The sequence below is a fragment of the Bos mutus genome, chromosome 8 (genome assembly GCF_027580195.1).
Source record: "Bos mutus isolate GX-2022 chromosome 8, NWIPB_WYAK_1.1, whole genome shotgun sequence".
Lineage (NCBI taxonomy): Eukaryota > Metazoa > Chordata > Mammalia > Artiodactyla > Bovidae > Bos > Bos mutus.
In genome coordinates this window covers 10,694,634-10,716,650 of record NC_091624.1, presented here as the reverse complement: position 1 = coordinate 10,716,650, position 22,017 = coordinate 10,694,634, and the positions used below count along the sequence as shown (strand labels likewise).

The 22,017-nt window shown below is 40.1% G+C and overlaps 1 protein-coding gene across 4 annotated transcripts in view; it reads right to left on the bottom strand.

The window, feature by feature from the left end:
* The window catches only part of ZFP37 (ZFP37 zinc finger protein), a 70,640-nt gene extending 52,003 nt beyond the window's left edge, over positions 1-18,637 (bottom strand). Inside the window, exons 1-4 of one of the 4 annotated variants that reach the window (XM_070375086.1) lie at positions 18,438-18,633; positions 13,030-13,156; positions 12,585-12,719; positions 4,387-4,523 (exon numbers count right to left, since the gene is read on the bottom strand). In XM_070375086.1, coding sequence (XP_070231187.1) covers positions 4,387-4,523; positions 12,585-12,719; positions 13,030-13,156; positions 18,438-18,569 — 531 coding nt within the window. In that variant the 5' untranslated portion in view covers positions 18,570-18,633. Of the gene's footprint in view, positions 1-1,414; positions 4,524-12,584; positions 12,720-13,029; positions 13,157-18,437 lie in introns of those variants that run through there. The other 3 variants (XM_005910472.2, XM_070375088.1, XM_070375087.1) reach the window with 3 other exon arrangements.
* Positions 18,638-22,017: the final 3,380 nt, after the last annotated feature.

Here is a 22,017-nt window from a genome sequence, read left to right as displayed (position 1 = left end):
CCACTACCATCAAATTTAAAACTGCATTCTCTTACAATTGCATTCCCCTTCTCTGTTTTGTCCTTTGCCATACCACTCATCACCCTCTGTCATATTCTATATTTTGCTTACAGTTTGAACTGTATGGGTCCAATTATACATGGATATTTTTCAATAAATATATACAGTACTACACAATCCATGGTTGGTTGAGTTCTTGGATATGGCCCTTGGATATAGGGCCAACTATAGGACTTAAGCATTCTCAGATTTTGGTAACTGGCTGGTCCTGGAACCAATCCCCTGTGGGGCAACTATATTTACATTTACTGCCTGTCTCCCACTCTAGAATTAAGCTGAGGACAAGATTTCTTTCCTTCTTTTTTTGTTGACTGCTATGTCCCTAAGATTTATAATAGTGTCCAGCAAATAATATACACGTGATCAAAAGTTCATGAAGAAATAAATGTTTTAAAACTGTTAATATAATAACTAACTCCACAGATATATGCCCTTCCTCTTCTTTATATTGAAGAAATATTTCAGGAACATTTAAAAATATTTTAAAATTGTACTTAAACAATTATTCAGATTAGTGATTCTCAAAGTGTGGTCCCCGACCAACATCATCATCTTCTGTAAACTTATTTAAAATGCAAATTCTCAGGCCAGATCACAAACTTACTGAGTCAGAAATTTTGTGGGTGGGGCCTGTTTCTAAAGTCTTTCTAGTAACAAGCCTTCCAGGCCATTGTGATGCACGCCCAACCAACCATATCATTGATTTGGACTCACATCTGTGTGTCTATTTTCTTTCACTGTTTGCCTCTAGTTGTTTTCAAATATTATTTCCTCATTCATTGATGCTAAATTTTAATTCATTTTTTACTGCAGAGGACGAATTTCAGCATTCATTTTTAATGTTCAGGCACACTATACTCTTGACCATCCCAGGTGTGGCACTATTGTGGGTTCTCCAAGAGATGTAAGAAAGTTAATCTGGTCATACATGCAACTGCTTTATTCTTCTAAAAAGTGAGATTTATTACAGCTCTAGACAGTGATGAATTCATTCTGTGTATAGTGCCAGATTTTCATTTGGTAATAAATTACTGATGGAAATGACTTTCAGATTTCATTGTCTTCACCTGAGAGTACGTAAGTTACTTGGTAATGAGTGCAGAATATTCATGAGTTGATCTTTCAATACATGCATGTGTACATGTACACACACAAACACAAGTTCTATTTTAAATATTTATACCTTTCAATTCTCAAAAAAATGAGGTCAGTAGGCAGCTGCTGGGACCGGAAATATTTGCAAAGATAGCATTTAACCACATATTATTAAGGATCTATAATTATGCTAGAACAGTACTTATTTATTTGAAATATTTATTGAGAAGTATTGACCATGACTAGAGTCTTTCTTACCAACTCATGTTTATTCTGAGGAACAAATCAGGTAATGTAGTGAATGTGCTATGAAAAATGTAAAAGATGACATATATATCAAATATTATTCTTATCTTATATTACAAAACCATTTTTTGTCCTTATGTTACTGTTTTTAGTGTAACAACTTACATTTTAGAACAGTTCAGCTGTATTTTTAAATCTATAACTCATGAGGAAAATAGCAAAACAGGTTTCCTGTGCAAACCCAAATGGATTAACAGTACCTTCTAGAATGCATGCTTGAGAATACTCTGAGGCCAAGTCTAGATTCACTCAGAAAGAGTGCACTGATCTATTCACAAGGTCTGCTATTGGGCAAGAACAGGAAGTAGAGCCATTTGTTGCAGTACATTTGAAACCCCAGATTGAGGTATTTGTATAAAAGCACTTTGAATATGAGATAAAGTGGAGTGATTGTTCAGAAAACCCCTTTTATTCAGCTACAATCACAGTTCATCTTCAGTCTTTAAAATTATAGTAAGTAAAAGAAACAGCTCCAAGTAATAGTTGTAATTTATTATTTTAATGAAAGAATATGTTTGATAAGAAAAGCCTTTGTGAATTCAATATCAAATTTAATACCATATGCTCATTTATGAATAAGCCTAGAAACTTTTACTTAGTCAAATCACATCACAGAGTGGGTTCAGTGAAAATTTTCATTAGTGTTGATTTATACATATTAAAAGGATTTTAATTGTGAAAATAATATATGTACATGATTTTAAAATTTAAGCAGTATACAATAAAGAGGAGGTCTCTCTCCTATCCCAGACCTCATTCCTGTACGCCTGTGCCCAAAGGCAACCCCTAAGTTTCTTCTGTATTTTTTCAAACCAATCTATTTACATAAAAAAATGTATATACACATACACACATACATACATACACACAAATACATGTATACAAACATATTAATATATACATACACAGAGACAGACATGCAAACACACACACACCCTTTTGTACATAGATGGGAACAAACTATATACATAGTTGAGCAACCTGCTTATTTCACCCAACAATGTTATCTTTGATAGTATTCCCTTTTGGCACCTGCATGTCCTCAACTGATTTCTTTCATTTTCTCTTAATTTTGCATTAACATTTTTATATAAATAATAATCCTCTTATAAAGTTTTCTGATAATACAAAGACCTGTGTGATAGCATCAAAGATGAAGCTTATACCAACAGTCACAGACGTTTATACATGGCACTAAACAGATATGCAAACTTAATTCTCATACATGGTGCTTAAAGACACAACACTCAAGCCACTCAGGAATTGTCAGAATATGTAATCTGGTTCTCTAGTGTACTGGTTATTTATTAACAATTTTAAAAGCTTTATATTTCAGTCTGAATATATAGATCATTTATAACAATATTTTATATAAAAGGTTTAGTATCAAATTTAAACTCTCCATCCATTTCTTCTATGTGAAGATTCATTTTCAAATTCTCTCATCCATAACAAGGTGTGACTTCTTATTAAAGGCTTTCTAATATCCTTTAAGTTCAGAATACTTATAAGTTTAAATAAAACCTTTTGTTCAGATTTCCCACTCTAATTTCACTCATGAGATTTCCCTTCTGAATGAGTTTTCATATGTTTGGTAAGGGATGCATTTTGTTTGAAGGCTTTTCCACATTCATTACATTCATAAGGTTTCTCTCCAGTGTGGGATCTCTGATGTATTACAAGTTGTGACTTTGCATTGAAGGCTTTTCCACATTCATTACATTCATAGGGTTTCTCTCCTGTATGAGTTCTCTGATGTACAATGAGGTGTGACTTTTGGCTAAAAGCTTTCCCACATTCATTACATTCATAGGGTTTCTCCCCAGTATGAACTCTCTGATGTTGAGTAAGACCTTCAATTTGTTTGAAGGCCTTCCCACACTGATTGCATTCAAATGGACTTTCACCTGTATGAGTTCTCATATGGTAAGTAAGAGATGAGCTATGTCCAAAGGCTTTTCCACATTCATTACATTTATAGGGTTTCTCTTTAGTATGAGTTCTTTGATGTATAATGAGGTGTGACTTCTTGCTGAAAGCTTTCCCACATTCATTACATTCAAAGGGTTTCTCACCTGTATGAATTCTCATATGTTTAGTAAGGGATGAACTATACTTAAAGGCTTTTCCACATTCGTTACATTCATATGGTATTTCACCTGTATGTGTTCTCACATGTTCAGTAAGAGATGAGTTATACCTAAAAGACTTTCCACATTCCTTACATTCATAGGGCTTCTCACCTGTATGAGATCTCACATGTTGCATAAGGTTTGAGCTATGTCTGAAGGTTTTCCCACAGTCAGTACATTCATAGGGCTTTTCCCCAGTATGAACTCTCAGATGGTCAGTGAGAGCATGTTTATGACCATGGGCTTTGCCACACTGAACACACTCATATGGTTTTTCTCCAGTATGAGTTCTCTGGTGTACAACAAGGTGTGATTTTTGGCTAAAGGCTATCCCACATTCATTACATTCATATGGTTTTTCCCCTGTATGGATTCTCTGATGGTCAACAAGTCCTTGTTTATGGCTGAGAACCTTCCCACATTCATTACATTCATAGGGTTTCACTTTATTCTGGGTTTTTTCATGCTTAGTAAGAGATGAACAATGGCTGGATGATTTCTCATGTTCTTCTCCAGTTTGAATTTTGTCCTGTTCAGTATATTTCTTGTCAGTTTGAGTTTTGTCAGGCCCATTAGATGAGCTATAGGTAGATGATTTCTCACATTTTTTTCCAATTTGATTTTTGTCTTTCTTTGTATCAGATAAGCTATGATTGAATGATTTCCTATGCTCTTTAGCTATATCAGATTTCTTTTCTGCACAGTTTCTGAGGTCAGCAGGTAAGTCTAAATTCTTTCCATGTGAATCAAATTTAAGAAGCTTTTTTTTTGAAGGAATATATTTTGTACTCACATTTTTTTTCTGCAATGAACTACGTTCGTGGCTCTTTTTCTTAGTCAGAGTTGTTTTCTTGAATGCAACTCCCCTAAGGATTTTGTTTTGAGATTTCTGGTGGTTCTTTAGCTGGTCATCATCTTGATGGACTTCTTCTAAAGTGAAATTCAATGAGACACTCTTGTGAATCTTTGCACTCTCATATTTTTGAATATAACTTATAGAGAAATGCCCTGTTGTGGGGTTGAATCTTTACTTGAGCCTATACCCTGATCCTGAGAAAGATTGAGGGCAGGAGGAGAAGGGGATGACAGAGAATGAGATGGCTGGATAGCATTACCGAATCAACGGACATGAGTTTGAGCAAACTCCAAGAGATCGTGAAGGACAGAGAAGTCTGGCATGCTGCAATCCACGGGGTCACAAAGAGTCAGACATGACTTAGCAACTGAACAACAACAACAAAGTTTCCCAAAGTGAATGAAATATCGAGTGCAAATATTCCTGTCATTTTGGACTTGAGAGGGAAAGTGCTGTAGTAAAGACAGAAAAAGAAAACTGACAATGGTGATTAGAAAAAACTTTGACTGTTTATAAATACGACCTTGCAACCTGGGATAAAAGATGAAATAAACACAAAAAGCAGCAAATAAAAAAGAGATGAAGCTAAAAGAGCTTGTAATTTTAGCTGACACTTTTTGAAGTCTCTCCTCTGCCCAAACTTCCCAGCATTAATAACTTCAAATTCATGCATAGTGCTTGTCTCCAACAGCCTATACTATATTCATCCAAATCTCCTTAGTCACAGTCAGGGACATCTGGCTCAAGCCAAGATGTCCAATTAGAGTATACCTTGTAAAAATTTGGACTCTAGTCAGTTTCCACTGGGTGATAAATTTTAAAATGATACTAGACAAGTATTATAAAGCCATATCCTTCCCATGTAAACTGAAAGTTCATCAGCACAAAGAATAAAGCATATATCCACAGAAAAGCACAGATGTAAGATCATGTGTTCTCAAAGAGATTGTTTACACAATCCCAATTCCTAATGGCTTTCCAGTACTGGCTCTAGTCCCTGGCTCAAGTACCATCCCTTAGGTTACAAAGGCCTTATAATAAATTCCTCCATTTACTTAGGATAGCACAAGTAAAATTTTGTTATTGCTCCCCAAAGAGCCAAAATAAGAGAAAATAAGTAAGCTCATCAAACAGTACTGAATATAGGTGTCTGAGGGATTAAGTAGAAAAGGATGTTCTACTGCTCCCACCTATGATTAATATAATAATGGCATTCCTGTACTAAAACACATCTGACTCTTATGTTAAAGTGTGTCTGACTCTTTGCAACGCTATGGACTGTAGCCCACCAGGCTCCTCTGTCCATGGGATTCTCCAGACAAGAGTACTGGACTGGGTTGCCATTCCCTCCTCCAGGGGTTCTTCCCAACCCAGGGACTGAACCTGTGTCATCTGCATTTCCTGCATTGCAGGCAGATTCTTTACCACTAAGCCACTGGGGAAGCTCCTTCTCTGAGTTACTTGATGCTTTTACCATATTATAAAATTCACAGTGATGAGACTGGCAAATAAACTTTATGACATTGGATTTGTAGTGTACACAAACACTTGTTTTCCAATAGTTTGCTATGGAGCACACCTTCCTGTCAGGTCACTCTAATTGCCAATTATAAATTTTAAGCTAATTCCCAACTCTAAGCAATTGCTCACGTTCTTTCCTCCATACACTATACAATTATACATTTTGAGCTATCTTCTCAACCCAGGCTTCTGTTCTCTGAGACCAAACTCAAACTGACAGATGTAAGCAGCAGTAATATGTTTTTAGTATATGATCCAACTTCTGGTTGAAAGCAACTGATTGGACAACAGTAAACATCAACCCTAGCTATCCAACAATTTTCCTAAGAACTTAGAGTTGAAGCTTGAAGACTTCTGTTAGCTAGATATGGACACTACATATGTAAAAACCAAACAACTTAGGATCTAGGACCACCATTTTGGGGGTGGCCTTTATCAACTATGGACATGGAAAAAACAGAAAAAGCTTCAGGATAGGAATTAAAGAGACTCAAAGGGAGAAACACATATAAGAGTCCCCATGATTTCAGGGAGAAAAAAGATAAAAAGTAAATAGTCATTTTAGTAGTGAAAGAACATTACATGGATAAAGTAAAAACTGGGTTCAAATAGAAAGGAGTTATGGTGTTTGAATATATAGCTGGGAAATATCATTGCTTTTATGGAGAATTTTTAAGAGATTCATTCCCATAGAGTAGATCAATTTTTATAAGTATACATAAAGTAGTGGTATAGACATAGTAGGAAGAACTGGAGTTGCCAGCTGCTTTTTCATTTAGGAAATTTTAAGTGATGCAAGCATCCTGAGAGAAAAAGTATAACAAGAACTTTTCTGTAGCATGACAAAGGCTGTATCTTCCAATGCCCAAAGATGCTGGGAGAGATGGAGGCAAATTGCCTTTTGGGAAGAAAGGGATCAAAACTCAGACCTTTCCTCTTGAGGTATAACATTATAAGAACCTCTTACAATGATGATTTGGCTGGTCCCAACTGACAGTTGAAAAAGATACACATCACCACAAGAGAAATTTACCATGGGGGAGGAGAGGAGACTCTTAACTAGTTAACTGGCATAATGGTAGGATAATACTAGGGGAGTCTGGTCTGGCAGAGCACATAATTAAGGCTATAAGCCTGTCCTGAATTTGAGACAGTAATTAAGACATAAATTTTAAGCTAAAATTACCGTAACTTCAGAAACCGAAGCATGGAACTCACTAGAACCAACAATCATTGGAGGGAACAGAAAATAGTCCTTCCTTGAAGAACCTCCAAGGATAATAGTAAGAACTTGAACCAAGAATAGAGTCACTACAGCAATGACAAAAAAGCACATATTAAATGACTTAGGAATATTTTTCAGTTGTAACACCAAGCATCAGCGAGAAAAGTAAAGATAGTCAAAACTGGAGCCATGAGTGGAGGAATCAAAAACTATGAATTCTCTTCATTCATCATTTGACAGACTGGTCCCTCCAGCCTTGAGAAATTCACGGAGTCTTGAAAATTCAGAGTTAGAAGAAACTTAAAAAGATATTATGGATATTCTGCTAATTTGGGGGCTATTCAGTTCAGTTCAGTTGCTCAGTCGTGTCTGACTCTTTGTGACCCCATGAAATGCGGCACGCCAGGCTTCCCTGTCCATCACCAACTCCCAGAACTTGCTCAAACTCATGTCCATTGAATCAGTGATGCCATCCAACCATCTCATCCTCTGTCTTCCCCTTCTCCTCCTGCCTTCAATCTTTCCCAGCATCAGGTCTTTTCTAATGAGTCAGTTCTTCCCATCAGGTGGCCAAAGTACTGGAGTTTCAGCTTCAGCATCAGTCCTTCCAATGAATATTCAGGATTGATTTCCTTTAGGATGGACTGGTTGGATCTCCCTGCAGTCCAAGGGACTCTCAAGAATCTTCTCTAACACTACATTCAAAAGCATCAATTCTTCGATGCTCAGCTTTCTTTATGGTCCAACTCTCACATTCATACATGACTACTGGAAAAAGCATACCTTTAACTATACAGACCTTTGTCGGTAAAGTGATGTCTCTGCTTTTTAATATACTGCCTAGGTTTGTCATAGCTTTTCTTCCAAGGAGCAAGCGTTGTTTAATTTCATGGCGGCAGTCACCATCTGCAGTGATTTTGGAGCCCAAGAAAATAAAATCTGTCACTGTTTCCATTGTTTCCCCATCTATTTGCCATGAAGTGATGGGACCAGATGTCATGATATTTACTAACTGAGCTATCAGGGAAGCCTGAAGTACTCTGCATAGAAGTTAAATAAGCAGGGTGACAATATACAGCCTTGACAGACTCCTTTCCCAATTTGGAACCAGGCCATTGTTCCATGTCTGGTTCTAACTGTTGCTTCCTGATCTGCATACAGATTTCTCAGGAGGCAGGTCAGGTGGTCTGGTATTCCCATCTCTTTCAGAATTTTCCAGTTTGTTGTGATCCATGCAGTCAAAGACTTTGGTGTAGTCAATAAAGCAAAAGTAGATGTTTTTCTGGAATTTTCTTGCTTTTTCCATGATCCAACAAATGTTGGCAATTTGATCTCTGTTCCTCTGCCTTTTCTAAATCCAGCTTGAACATCTGGAAGTTCTCATTTCATGTACTGTTGAAGCCTCTCTTGGATAATTTTCAGCATTACTTTGCTAGAGTGTGAGATGAGTGCAATTGTGCAGTAGTTTGAACATTCTTTAGAATTGCCTTTCTTTGGGAATGGAGAAGGCCTTTCTTGCCCTTCCTTTTTTGGGAGACTGTAGTGGTATATAATAACTGTATGTTTTAACGTTTGGTGGCAACATCTAAGATGAATTATTTTTCTAAAGGGGGGAAGTTAGGAAGTCTACCTAAGAATTGGAGCAATTTAGGAATGGGATAATATGAATCTGATTTGAGTGATGTCAGTCAGAATTGAGAAAAAAAAAAAAAAACAGGAACTAAGGAAAGAATAGTAAAAGAGAGCACAGAGAGCAAAGGTTCATGGGAATTCCATGGTAGACAAGCCTAAAATTTGACACTGATAAAAACAGGGAAGGTGAGAGGAAGCTCTAATTTAGAAAGAAAGATAAAGCTTTCAATTTCTGATCATCTGAGAAAGAGCTATCCTGTAAGGAGGTAAAATATAAGACAAGGAATTAGAGCTTTGTCTGGACAAGATTCAGAAAGCTAAGATCATGGCATCTGGTCCCATCACTCCATGGCAAATAGATGGGGAAACAGTGGAAACAGTGAGAGACTTTATTTCTTTGGGTTCCAAAATCACTGCAGATGGTGACTGCAGCAATGAAATTAAGAGACACTTGCTCCTTGGAAGAAAAGTTAGACCAACCTAGACAGCTTATTAAAAAGCAGAGATATTACTTTGCCGACAAAGGTCTGTCTAGTCAAAGCTATGGTTTTTCCAGTAGTCATGTATGGATGTGAGAGTTGAACTATAAAGAAAGCTGTGTGCTGAAGAATTGATGCTTTTGAACTGTGGTGTTGGACAAGACTCTTGAGAGTCCCTTAGAATGCAAGGAGATCCAACCAGTCCATCCTAAAGGAAATCAGTCCTGAATATTCATTGGAAGGACTGATGTTGAAGCTTAAACTCCAAAACTTTGGCCATCTAATGGGAAGAACTGACTCATTTGAAAAGACCCTGATGAGCTTGGAAAGACTGAAGGCAGAAGGAGAAGGGGATGACAGAGGATGAGATGGTTGGATGGCATCACTGACTCGACGGACATGAGTTTGAGTAAGATCCGGGAGTTGGTGATGGACAGGGAAGCCTGGTATACTGCAGTCCATGGGGTCTCAAAGAGTTGGAAATGACTGAGCAACTGAATTGAACTTAACTGAACTGCAAGGGTTAGGGAGGAAATGGAAATAATGATGGTGGTATAGACCATGGGTCTAGAGCATTTCACAGAGAAAGTGGGGAAATGGAAAGTAATGAGGGGCAGGAGCATCACGCCAAGAGATTTGGAAAGAAGACAGATCTAAGAATGTCTAAATACCTAAGGAGAGAAAATTGATACTATGGGGTCTCAGAGTGTGGGTGAACAAAGGTGGAAAAGCTGAGGATATTAGGAAAAGGGGGATGATTTTTAAAAGCATTGCTTTAGAGAGGTAAAGTCTCCCCTCACAGCTCAGTCAGTAAAGAATCTGCCTGCAATGCAGAAGACCTGGTTTTGATTTCTGGGTCAGGAAGATCCCCTGGAGAAGGAAATGGCAACCTACTCCAGTATTCTTGTCTGGAGAATCCCATGGACAAAGGAGGCTTGCGGGCTGCAGTCCATGGGATTGCAAGAGTAAGCAGGAATGGGATTAGCTAAAAAAACAGTTAAAAGGGTTCACTGCTCTTTCTCAAAACTGAGCAATGGAAAGTCTAGATTAGGAAAGATGGCTATATATGGATGGGTCAGTTAGGCATCTGATTGTCTGGTGCCCAAGGTTTAGAGCTCTGTTTTTCACCATTTTTCCTAACATAACCCAAGTAGTGTAGCAGACTGCATTATTGTTCCTTGTAGATTACTCCTCCCAGCCCCACTGCATGACCATTTAATCCTCCCATTCCTACCCAGTTGAATTTGGGAGTGGAAAGGTGACCTGCTCTGACTAAAGAACCAATAAAATGTTAAGAAGAAAGAGATATCTACCACATCCAGTGATTTTTTAACTCATCATATGGTTCCACTCCTTCTTTCCCTCTGTAATGAGATCAGAATTTGCCAAATAGGGACTGCGCTTTCAGTGTAGGTCACAAGGTAATGTGGGAAAGGACTGCAGCTTGAGCAAGAAACAAAACTTTCTTTTTGTAGTCCACTAAGATTTAGGGAGGTGGGGGGGGCTCTTTCTTTAATGGGGCATAACTTAGCCTAAGTTGACTGATACAAGTGGTATAAGCAAATTCCCGTAAACCACACTGGCTCACAACTATAGTGAATCTCATATGAGGACTTCCCATGTGGGCAGGGTCACAGAAGGAAGACATATTAGAATCTCCAAGGTTAGAGAATCTTTGAACTCCTATTCCCCCGGGAGATTTTGATATTTTCCTACTGCTACTTCCCGGTTAATAAAGAAGGGTCTTTAAGACCCTTAAAACCTTTAAGAAGAATTTCAGAACAAATTTTCTTTGAAGAATTCCAAACCCAGGCACCTGTGGTTAATTAATATATGACAAAGGAGGCAAGAATGTACAATGGAGAAAAGAGAGTCTTTTCAATAAGTGGTACTGGGGAAACTGGACAGATACATGTAAAAGAATGAATTTAGAACATCTTTAACACCACATACAAAAATAAACTCAAAATGGGAAGAAGACCAAATACTATAAAACTCCTAGAGGAAAACACAGGCAGAACACTCTTTGACATACTGCAGTGATCTCTTTATGGACTTTCTCCTAGAGTAAAGATTGAAATAAAACCAAAAATATAAACAACTGGGACCAAATTAAAAGTTTTTGCACAGCAAAGGAAACCATAAATAAAACAAAAAAACAACCTATGGAATAGGATACAATTTTTGCAAATGATGCGACTGACAAGGGCTTAATCTACAAAATATTCAGACAGCTCATATAGCTTGGTATCAAAAAAACCAAACAACTCAATCAAGAAAATGGACAGAAGATCTAAATAGATATTTCTCCAAAGAATACATACAGGTGGCATATGAAAAGATCCTTAACATCACTAATTATTAGAGAAATTCAAATCAAAACCACAATGAGGTACCACCTCACACCAGTGAGAATGGCCATCATCAAAAAAAAAATCTACAAATAACAAATACTACAGAGGATGTTGAGAAAAAGGAACCCTCCAACACTGTTAGTGGGAATGTAAATTGGTACAGCCATTATGGAAAACTATATGGAAGTTTCTTAAGAAACTAAAAATAGAGCTACCATATGATCCCGCAGTCCCACTCCTGGGCATACATCTAGAGAAAGACGTAATGAGCAAAGATACATGCACCTCAATGTTCCCTGCAGCACTGTTTACAACAGCCAAGACAGGGAAGCACCTAAATTTCCATCAACAGATGAATAGACAAAGAAGACGTGGTATATTTATACAACAGAATTTTCACCCAATAAAAAGAATGAAATAATGCCATTTGTGGCGACATGGATGGAACTAGAGACGATCCCACTAAGTGAAGTAAACCAGACAGAGAAAGACAAGCATCACCTGATACTGCTTATATGTGGAATCCAAAAAAAAAAAAAAATACAAATGAACTATACAAAACATAAACAGACCTAACAGACCAAAGAGAGAAAGGGGGGGGGGTGGTGGATAATTTAGGAATTTGGGATTAACATAAATATACTGCTATATATAATACAGAAAACCAACCAGGACCTACTATGTAGCACAGGGAACTTTACTCAGTAATTTGTAATAACCTACAAGGGAAAAGAATCTTTTAAAAAAAAGATAGATAGATAGATAGATGATAACTGAATTGCTTTGCTGTATGCCTGAAACTAACATGGTAAATCAACTATACTTCAGTAGAAAGAAAAGATATATATATTTTTAAAAGTAAATAATAAAAGTGTGGGAGAAAGAAAGAAATCCAAAGTTATCATCAAGAAACTAGGAACTTACTTCCATTGGCTCCTATTTCTTTGGTTCTTGCTATTTCACTCGAGCCACCTTGTCTGCTTCCTTTCCCCTTCCCTAGCCATGGCTCTTCTCCTTTTTCCAACTTGGATATCATGTCTGGTTTGAGAGCCTGATACCCTACTCATGAGAAAAGACAGAAATTGAGTGTTAGAACAACAAATATCCCAGAAATCAATCCCTAACATCTGAGTTTCAGAGCTTGTAAAGGATAAAAGAATACGTTGCTTCAGAAATTTCACAGTGCAATGCCCACAAACCCCATCTGAGTAGATCCTCCATTTTCAAGGCAGGATCACACGTATTCTGCTTAGTACCCAAAGGGATTACAACTCTTTGATTCATAAAAATCGAGGATAAACTTATCAAGGGCATCAGAGAGAAGGCATCACAGTAAGTATAGTTTGAATTACAAAGGAACTGTCCTTACCCATTGAGGCTAGGTTGCTGTAATTCTCCAGCATCACATCCTTGTACAGGCTTTTCTGAGCAGGATCTAGTTGCTCCCATTCCTTCCTGGTAAAGGCCATAGTCACATCATTGAATGTTACCGATCCCTGTAAAACAGCACATTCCTAGTTCAGTCTAATGTTATCCACATCAGTGAGAGATCTGGACAAGATAATAATTACTTGTTCCTACCTTGTCCATTCACTGTTTGTCATAAAGTTATTTTTTCACTCACTTTTGTTTTTGAGAGGCAAAAACCACGTTAAGAAATGTCCCTATAATGGAATGAACGTGTCCCTCCAATTCATGATTGAAACCTTGTCCTCCAATGTGATGATATTAGGAGAGAGGGCCTTTGGGAGAAAATTAGAATTAGATGAGGTTATGAGAGAGGGTTTTCATGAGTGGGAATAGTGCCCTTATAAGTGTTATGAGAGAATGTGCTTCCTCTCTCTGCTCTTTCTGCCAAGTAAGGATCTAATGAGAGTCTGAAACCGAAAGACGGCCGTCACCAGATCCCAAAGTGCTCTCAGACATGTAGCCTCCAGCACTGTCAGAAATCAACTTCTGCTGTTATACGCCATTCAGTCGAAGGTACTTTGAAAAAACACCATATGATTATGAGACAGAAAGACAATTACAACAAACAAACATGTTAGAATCAGTCTTCATCTTTATAACTAAACACTATGGATATAGAGTTCTGAGGTAGAAGAATGGAGACCCTTGGTTTTTATGAGCAGCCAAAAAATCAATTATGTTTGGGAGCAAATGTAAGATATTTACTTTTGTAAGGATTTGGAAAGTATATTACCTATGTACTTTAAAAATAAAGAGAAGAAGGGAGGGAGGTATAGGGAATGTGGCAGGAAAAGGAGAGAGAGAAGAGGAATAATTTTTAAAAGAAGGAAAATTGGATCAGAATAATTTTGAGACTGGGAAAGGCCTAATAATATACAAGAGAGAACTATGAATAATAAAACCAGTAAAGTGTTTAGTTACATCCAAGTCATTTGATAAACTTTTGCCGGGAGCCGGTGAGGCATTCCACTCGTGACAAAGGTCATGAGGAAGGAGGCTCGGCATAAGCAAAGGCGGGATCGAGCCTCAGGAGTCCCCCCGGATATTCTCGAGCATCTACCCCCCCAAAAACCAGAGTCGGCCTACTTTATTGCTTTGTGCTCTCACCTCTGACTTTACTGGGGGCTGTCCCCCACCACCATCTCGCTCTCTCTGTCAAAGAGTTAACTTACAGCTCCAATTAATAAAGTTCCTGGGCAATTAGGAGTGTTTAAATCCAAACCCCTCAGATGGCTCTCTAACTCGCCTGACAAGTTTACCCGGACTCCTACAGCTATGCATACGATTGTTTACAGTCTCCCAGCCTCGAGAGGCACAGGAAGCTTAAGATATTCAAATAGCTTAGAGCCTCTCAGAGAGTTAGAAACTGTCAGAATAAACTAGTAAAGGATTTCATTGATGAGCCAATGCTTGTTGCCAAGTTTCCACATCCCCTGAATTGTATCCTTGAATGTGTATTAATTAATATAGTTGGTATGTAGAAAAAATAAGTAGTGGCCTTGGTGTTAGTAACTTTAGACCCTTAAGGTAATCAATTTTTTCCTTTGTTGTAAACCCATTGCACATCCGCCCTATAGGAATGCAATTTTATCTTTGGAAGATGGCGCCAAACCTTAAAATAATTACTCTTAGAGAAAATAAGTCTTTGTTGATAAGTCTTTGTCAAGAGTCATAAAATGTTAATAGGCCTTCTGGCCAGAAGATGATGTAAATCACCTAAACCATTTGTATACAATAAATTTGCAGGAAAGAAACTCTGGTTTTTGATAAGGATCAAAAACTGCTGACTTTGCATCCCCTATTATCCTCTATGTGTAACTTAGGGTATAAAAGCCCCTGTTAAAAATAAAGCTACGGGCCTTGCTCACCAACACTTGGTCTCCCCATGTCATTCTTCCCTTTAACTTCCAGCTGAGTCTCCATCTGGAGCGCAGAACCCACCATGCTTACTAATTATGCCTGGGCTTCTAAGATCCGACCGGGGAGGCCTCAGTGTCTCCTCTCCTTCGGGAGAACGGAAGGACGCCTGCGGCCTACGTAAGTGGTGCAAACTTCTTGTCTTGAAGTTTTATTGGTCTCCCGCGTAAACCAAGCTACTCAGCTTCTTTTCTCCACTGAATTTTCCTACTGAGCTATCCTCATTCTATTACTCTTTATATCTTTGATAAATAAATAAATAGTCGCCGACGCCGTCTCCCCTTCGAATACCCTGGATCAGCCGGGGCTGGACCCCTGCAAACTTTCTTGTGCAATTGTTATAAAAATATCCTTGGACTTCCCTGGTGGTCCTGTGGTAAAGAATCTGCCTGCCAATGCAGGGGACACAGGATTGATCCCTGATCCAGGAAGATTCATGCCACAGGACAACTAAGCCCATGTGCTCCAACTACCAAGCCCACGCTCTGGAGTCAGAGAGCCACAACTACTGAAACTCACATGCCCTAGAGCCCATGTTGCTCAAAAAGAAAAGCCACCTCAGTGAGAAGCCCATGCACCGAAACGAGAGTAGCCCCTAATCACTGCAACTAGAGAAAGCCTTCAAGCAGCCATGAAGACCCAGTGCAGCCAAAATAAATAAATTAACTTTTAAAAAATTTAATCCCTAAAATCAAGAGGTATGATGTAAGAAAAATAAGCATGCATACGATTGGTTGTGGGTGGGGAGAAGGAATTAAATAAAGCATGTTAAAGTTCTCCTCTTATTAGGTAGCTACTGTAGAATTTTGAAGCTAATAAATACGTATTCAAACATGTCTGTTTAACATTTAAAGATCATCCCCACTGCCATAAACCACCAATCAGTTATCTGTGTGTGTCACCAATCTCTGAGCTCACAAACTTGCAGTCACTGATTCCTATAACTCCTGTCACTAATTGTTACTGGCTTCCCAATCACTGAGCCAGCATGGTCCTTCCTAATTCCAAAAGGACTGATCCCAGCAAACCTTCCAGTTACTAACAGCAACAGATCTCCACAGTTACTTGCCCTCATAAACACTCTGATCACATAGTGCCACAGGTTCCTCAACTATTGATGCCAGTGGGACATATCGATCTCCACCTAAGATATGACCCCCAAATACTATCAATCCCCAATCACTGACACCAACAGAACCCTCACACAGCCTTTACAGAAACCCTAACCACTGCCAATAAACTCCACTACACACACCCTTTCAGCTATTTCCTTCACCTGCTTGCTTTTTAAAATTTAATGTTTATTTATTTGTCTGCATCAGGTCTTAGTTGCAGCATGTGGGATCTAGTTCCCTGACCAGGATTGAACCCGGGGCCTCTGCATTGGAAGCATGGAGTTACAGCCACTGGACCACCAGGGAAGCCCCATCGCCTGCTTGCTTCAACCAAAACCTACTTGTCACCTGAGGATTCTGCTCCCTTACAGTGTTCCCCAATAGAAGTTGTTTCCCCACCTCCCCCCAATCTTAGAGCCTTAAGATGAAGTAAATTACACTTTTAACTGTTTTTCATTCATCCTTCAAAACCGTATCTTGTTTAGAGTATCACCAGGCTTTAACCCATTAACACTCTGGTTCAATGATTCACTAGAAGGACTCACAGGGCTCAGTATATAGCTGTACTCATAGCTATGATTTAGAACAGCAAAGAATTCAAAGCAAAATAAGCTAAGGAAAAGGGGCATGATGTAAAGCACAGAGGAATACAGGAATAAATTTCTAAGAGTCTTCTCCCAGGAGAGGGCTTCCCTGGTGACTCAGACAGTAAACAATTTGCCTGCAACGGAGACCTGGGTTCGATCCCTGGGTCAGGAAGACCCCCTGGAGGAGGAAATGGCAAGCCACTCCAGTATTCTTGCCTGGAGAATCCCCATGGACAGAGGAGCCTGGCGGGCTAAAGTCCATAGTGTCACAAAGAGTTGGACAGGACTGAAGTGACTTAGTACGCCTTTCTACTGTGTCATTCTCACTGACACACAAAGTTGTCTCAATATTATTCATCTGAGGAAAATCCTCTCTTAATCTCATGTCCCATCCAATATCCATTTCTTTGCTCCCCTTATCAGCAAAACTCTTAAAGTTGTCTATACTTGCTGTCTCTATTTCATTACCTCCCATTCTTTAACTCTCCCACCAGATTTTACCCGTCATTCCACTCTAAGAGCTCTAATCAATCAAAATAACCATGGAACTACAACTTGCCAAAGTCAAATTCTCTGTAGTCATACTCTGGGGACTGAGTACTGCCATTGCTTTGAAAACCTTGATGCTTTTTTGACAACACATTTACAGTTTTCCTCCTACCTCAGTGGTTACCTCCTACTGCCTACCTCATTCTTCTTCTCCTCCTCCCCTCTCCCTCTCCTCCTCCTTCTTCTCCTCCACCAGAACTCAAAACATCAGATTGACCCAAAACTCTTTGAGTTTTTGCCCTTTTTTCTCCCCTGTCATCTCTTCCTAGATGATCTCATTCAATCTTATGACTTTAAATGCCATCTTTATGTTGATCCCTTTCAAATAAGGATTCTTCAGTCTAAGTCTCTCCTAGAGACTATAAGTCTCTATAAGTCTCTAGATTTATATATCTAACAATTTCTCAACATCTCTACTTGAACATGTATGTAATGGGCTTCTTGCCACTGCTCAAACAGAACTATGGCTTATCCACCCTGGCTCTTCTTTAAGCCATCAAATCAGGTCTTCTCCAACACAACCCTTTCTCAGGAAATGGAATCTACCAGTTCCAAAAAGCCTAGGTGTAAATTTTGATTCTTCTTTTCCCTCTTGCTCCATATCATCAGTAAGTCCTATTGGCTCATCTCCAGGCATATTCTAATTCTGATTTTTTATTTCACCTGTAAACCCCAATCATCATCTCTTACCTTTAACTACTGCAATAACTACTAACTCACCTGCCTGCACCTCTGCACACAGAGGGGAACAATTCCATCTCTAACAACCACAGAGACTGTAATTGCTGACTCCCGTAGACATTCCCATTTGCGACCCCTACAGTCCTCCCCAATCTCTGATACACCCCAAAGCCCTTATTTCTTATCCCCGCGGCCTTCCAAACACTGACTGCGCAGGCCCCTGTCACCGCAGATCCCTCAAACAATGATTTCCTTAAACTGCACAGACAGCCCTCTAGCACTATCCTTTAGCTCCCTGAGGATGCTAAGATCATCCGCCCGCCCGTGCAAAAGGCCCTTCAGCATCGACTCCAATTCCCAAATCACCTATTTCACAGACTACAGTAACCCTCCAGCCACTGATGCCCGATTAAACGACAGCTGACCACCAGACCACCCCGCCCCATCATCGCGCTCACCGCAGCGCTGCCCCCGGGCCCCGACACAGCCATCTCCGGAAAGCACTCGGCCTCTTCGGCTGTCCCTGCACTCCTCCTCCGGTCCACGGTCGCTGGGTTTGTCGGGAACTGGGCGCAGGCGGTGGCCGACATGGCGACCACCCGGAGCGCGGCCTCGGCGGGTCCGGCAGCTGCAATGGCGGTGCCCTTGAGTATGGGCTATGGGCGCGGCCATGTTGACTGAGGCTCTGCCGTACAGCGGAGAAGACGCGGTCGGGGAGGGGTCGGAGGTCGGAGGTCCGCTCCCGGGCTTGTTTAGCTCATTTGGCGGTGGTGAGATGCGAGCCGGCAGAAACCGGGCTCGCAGAGTGCTACTTGCAGAGTGCTTCAGTGTGCGTGACACCCCACTCCCGGTACTCAGAGGTTTCAATTCTTGAGGACAGAATTTGGAGTTGCTTTTCCCAGTCAATGCAGCCAGCTGCGGGGAAACAAGGAATTGCAGACTATCGCAGACTCCAGAGAGCCGGGATAATGAGAGAAACTGGAGGGAGAAAAAGGAAATGCCCAATCAGGCAGATGCCATAGATGTTTTATAGAGAGAGAACGCTAATCTTGGAAATATATTTCATTTATGGTATGAGAGCAATGAGAAAAACTGACGCACCAAATTAAGTGAACACATCGCTCCTCAGTGAGAGCCAGAGTTCGATGGTGATGTTTCAGTCCAATATTGTAATCAAGCAATTGGAGTAGAAATAATTTCTCATTGTGCCGTTTCATGTACAAACGTCACTAACAATTATGCCTTGAGCTTTTATAATGTATGCAGATTGGATTGCTTGGGTGTGCTAGGTAATGAGTAAACAATGGAGATTCAGACACAGCCTTTATTCACCCTCTTATGGAATTTACTATGGGGCAGGGGGTTGGTAAAATTATCCCAAATATTTTATTCTTTTTTCCAGAGTCAAACATAGCCTGTTTTGCACCTTCCACTTGCATGTGCTTTAAAAAAAAGAAAATCCAACCGAGTAAATTAGAATATCTAATTGACTTTATTAAGAGATTCATGAATGGGACAGCATTTCATTTAGCAGACAGAAACGCCATCTGAGGAGCTGTGCAGAATGGAGTATTTTTAAAGGTATAAAAGTGCTGGGACAGGGGAGTTAGGATTATTTCAAACGAGGTCACTTTCCTTTGAGGGAAAGAAGGGGATGTCCCCAGTCCCAGCAATGCCTTCCTAGTCTTCTGACATCAACTTAAGAGCAAATTATGTTGTAAATATTATGATGCCTAGAATTCTAGCATGGGTCCCATATCTCTGCTCCCTAGTGTTATCCCTTTGTGAGAACCCCTAACTTTCAGTGCAGGAGGAACCTATGGTTGCATAGAATATTACTCCCATGATTAGATCCCAAATCAGTTGACTTTAAGTTGATAAAAATGGAGATAATTGGAGGGAATAATACTCCCATGATTAGATCCCAAATCAGTTGACTTTTCAATTCAGTTGTTCAGTTGTGTCCAACTCTTTGTGACTCCATGGACTGCAGCACACCAGGCTTCCCTGTCCATTATCAACTTCCAGAGCTTGCTCAAACTCATGTTCATTGAGTTAGTGATGCCATCCAACATTTTAGCCTCTGTCTTCTACTCCTGCCTTCAATCTTTCCCAGCATCAGGGTCTTTTCCAGCGAGTCAGTTCTTCACATCAGGTAGCCAAAGTATTGGAGTTTCACCTTCAGCATCAATCCTTCCAATGAATATTGGAAGAGAACCCCATGAACAGTTGACAAAAAATGGAGATAATCGTGGTAGGCCTAATTTAATCGACTGAACCCTTAAAAGTGGATGGACCCTTCTAATAGTCAGAAATTCCAAATATGATAAGGTCTGTGGATGGAGCTACATAATAAAGACCTAAAAGCCACATCTGAGAACTGATGTGGCTACTACTAGCACGACAGTGGGAAAAGGCAACCCACTCCAGTATTCTTACCTGGAAAACTCCATGGACAGAGGAGCCTGGTGGGCTACAGTCCATAAGCTCACAAAGAGTCAGACATGACTGAGCACAACAATAACTAGCAAGGAGTTATTCCTTGCTACGACTCCTACGACTGCAGAGTAAATGATTTCTGCCAAAAACCTGAGGGAGCCTGGAAGCATGTATTTCTCTAGTGGAGCCTGAGATTAGGACACAATCACCCAATACCTGAATCTCAACTTTGTGTGCCCTTGATGGGAACCCAGCCATACCATGCTCAGACTTCTGACTTGCTGAAACTCAGATGATAAATTTGTGTTGTTTTAATCCAATAAAGTTAGTGATCATTTGGTCTGCAGCAGTAGAAAACTAAAGATTCGGCAAAAATTGAAGGGTAAATAGTAACTGAGATTCCTCTTCATCTACTGGAAACACAGCCCCTCCCTTTGTGTCCCAGATAGAGCATCTTTGAGCCTCACCATCTGAGTATGGCAATTCCTGCCCCTCAGCTGGTAAAGAATCCGCCTGCAATGCAGGAGACCTGGGTTCGATCCTTCGGTTGGAAAGATCCCCTGGAGAAGGAAAAGGCTACCCACTCTGGTATTCTGGCCTGGAGAATTCCATAGACTGTATAGTCCGTGGGGTTGCAAAGAGTCAGACATGACTGAGCAACTTTCACTCCTCAGATAAAGTCCTGACTTTGTCCCTAGAGCACAATCCTAAGGGGTCCACTAATTATGTTTTAAAAAAAAAAGCTCTCTGCTTTCTGTCTCCTCCCAGCTAGTTATAAAAGGAGACAGGCAGGTCAGTTTCTCCAGGCTTTGCTTGAACGTTAGTGTTTCCTCACAAATACAAACAAATTCCAACATATCTCTAAACAAAAGGCTGTTCTCAACTGTAACAACTCTGAAAGCCCTTGATTCTGAGTAATTGTCTAATTATCCTCATAGAGCCCTTGCAGGGAGGCAATATTCAGAGACAGAACTGGGTGGAAAAGTATAGGCAAGGCAGGGTATGGATATTCTCTGCACTGAAGAGGAGGAAGGGAAGCAAAGAAGAGAGGAGAGAAATGAAGAATGAAGGAGTTTGGTAAGAATAGATCGTGGAATGGGGACCAGGAACATTTCAATTTACCCAAGAAGTTCCATCCTTTCTCTACATGGAAGAGTCAGTCAGTTTCCTAGTTCAGGATAAACAGTAAAAGAGTGGATTTTGGGGAGGGGCGGGGGCTATGTTAGTGGCATGCTGGATTTTAGTTCCCCAACCAGGGATTGAGTGCATGCGCCCCACAGTAGAAGCACAGAGTTGCCGGGAGCCGGTGAGGCATTCCACTCGTGACAAAGGTCATGAGGAAGGAGGCTCGGCATACGCAAAGGCGGGATCGAGCCTCAGGAGTCCCCCCGGATATTCTCGAGCATCTACCCCCCCAAAAACCAGAGTCGGCCTACTTTATTGCTTTGTGCTCTCACCTCTGACTTTACTGGGGGCTGTCCCCCACCACCATCTCTCTCTCTCTGTCAAAGAGTTAACTTACAGCTCCAATTAATAAAGTTCCTGGGCAATTAGGAGTGTTTAAATCCAAACCCCTCAGATGGCTCTCTAACTCGCCTG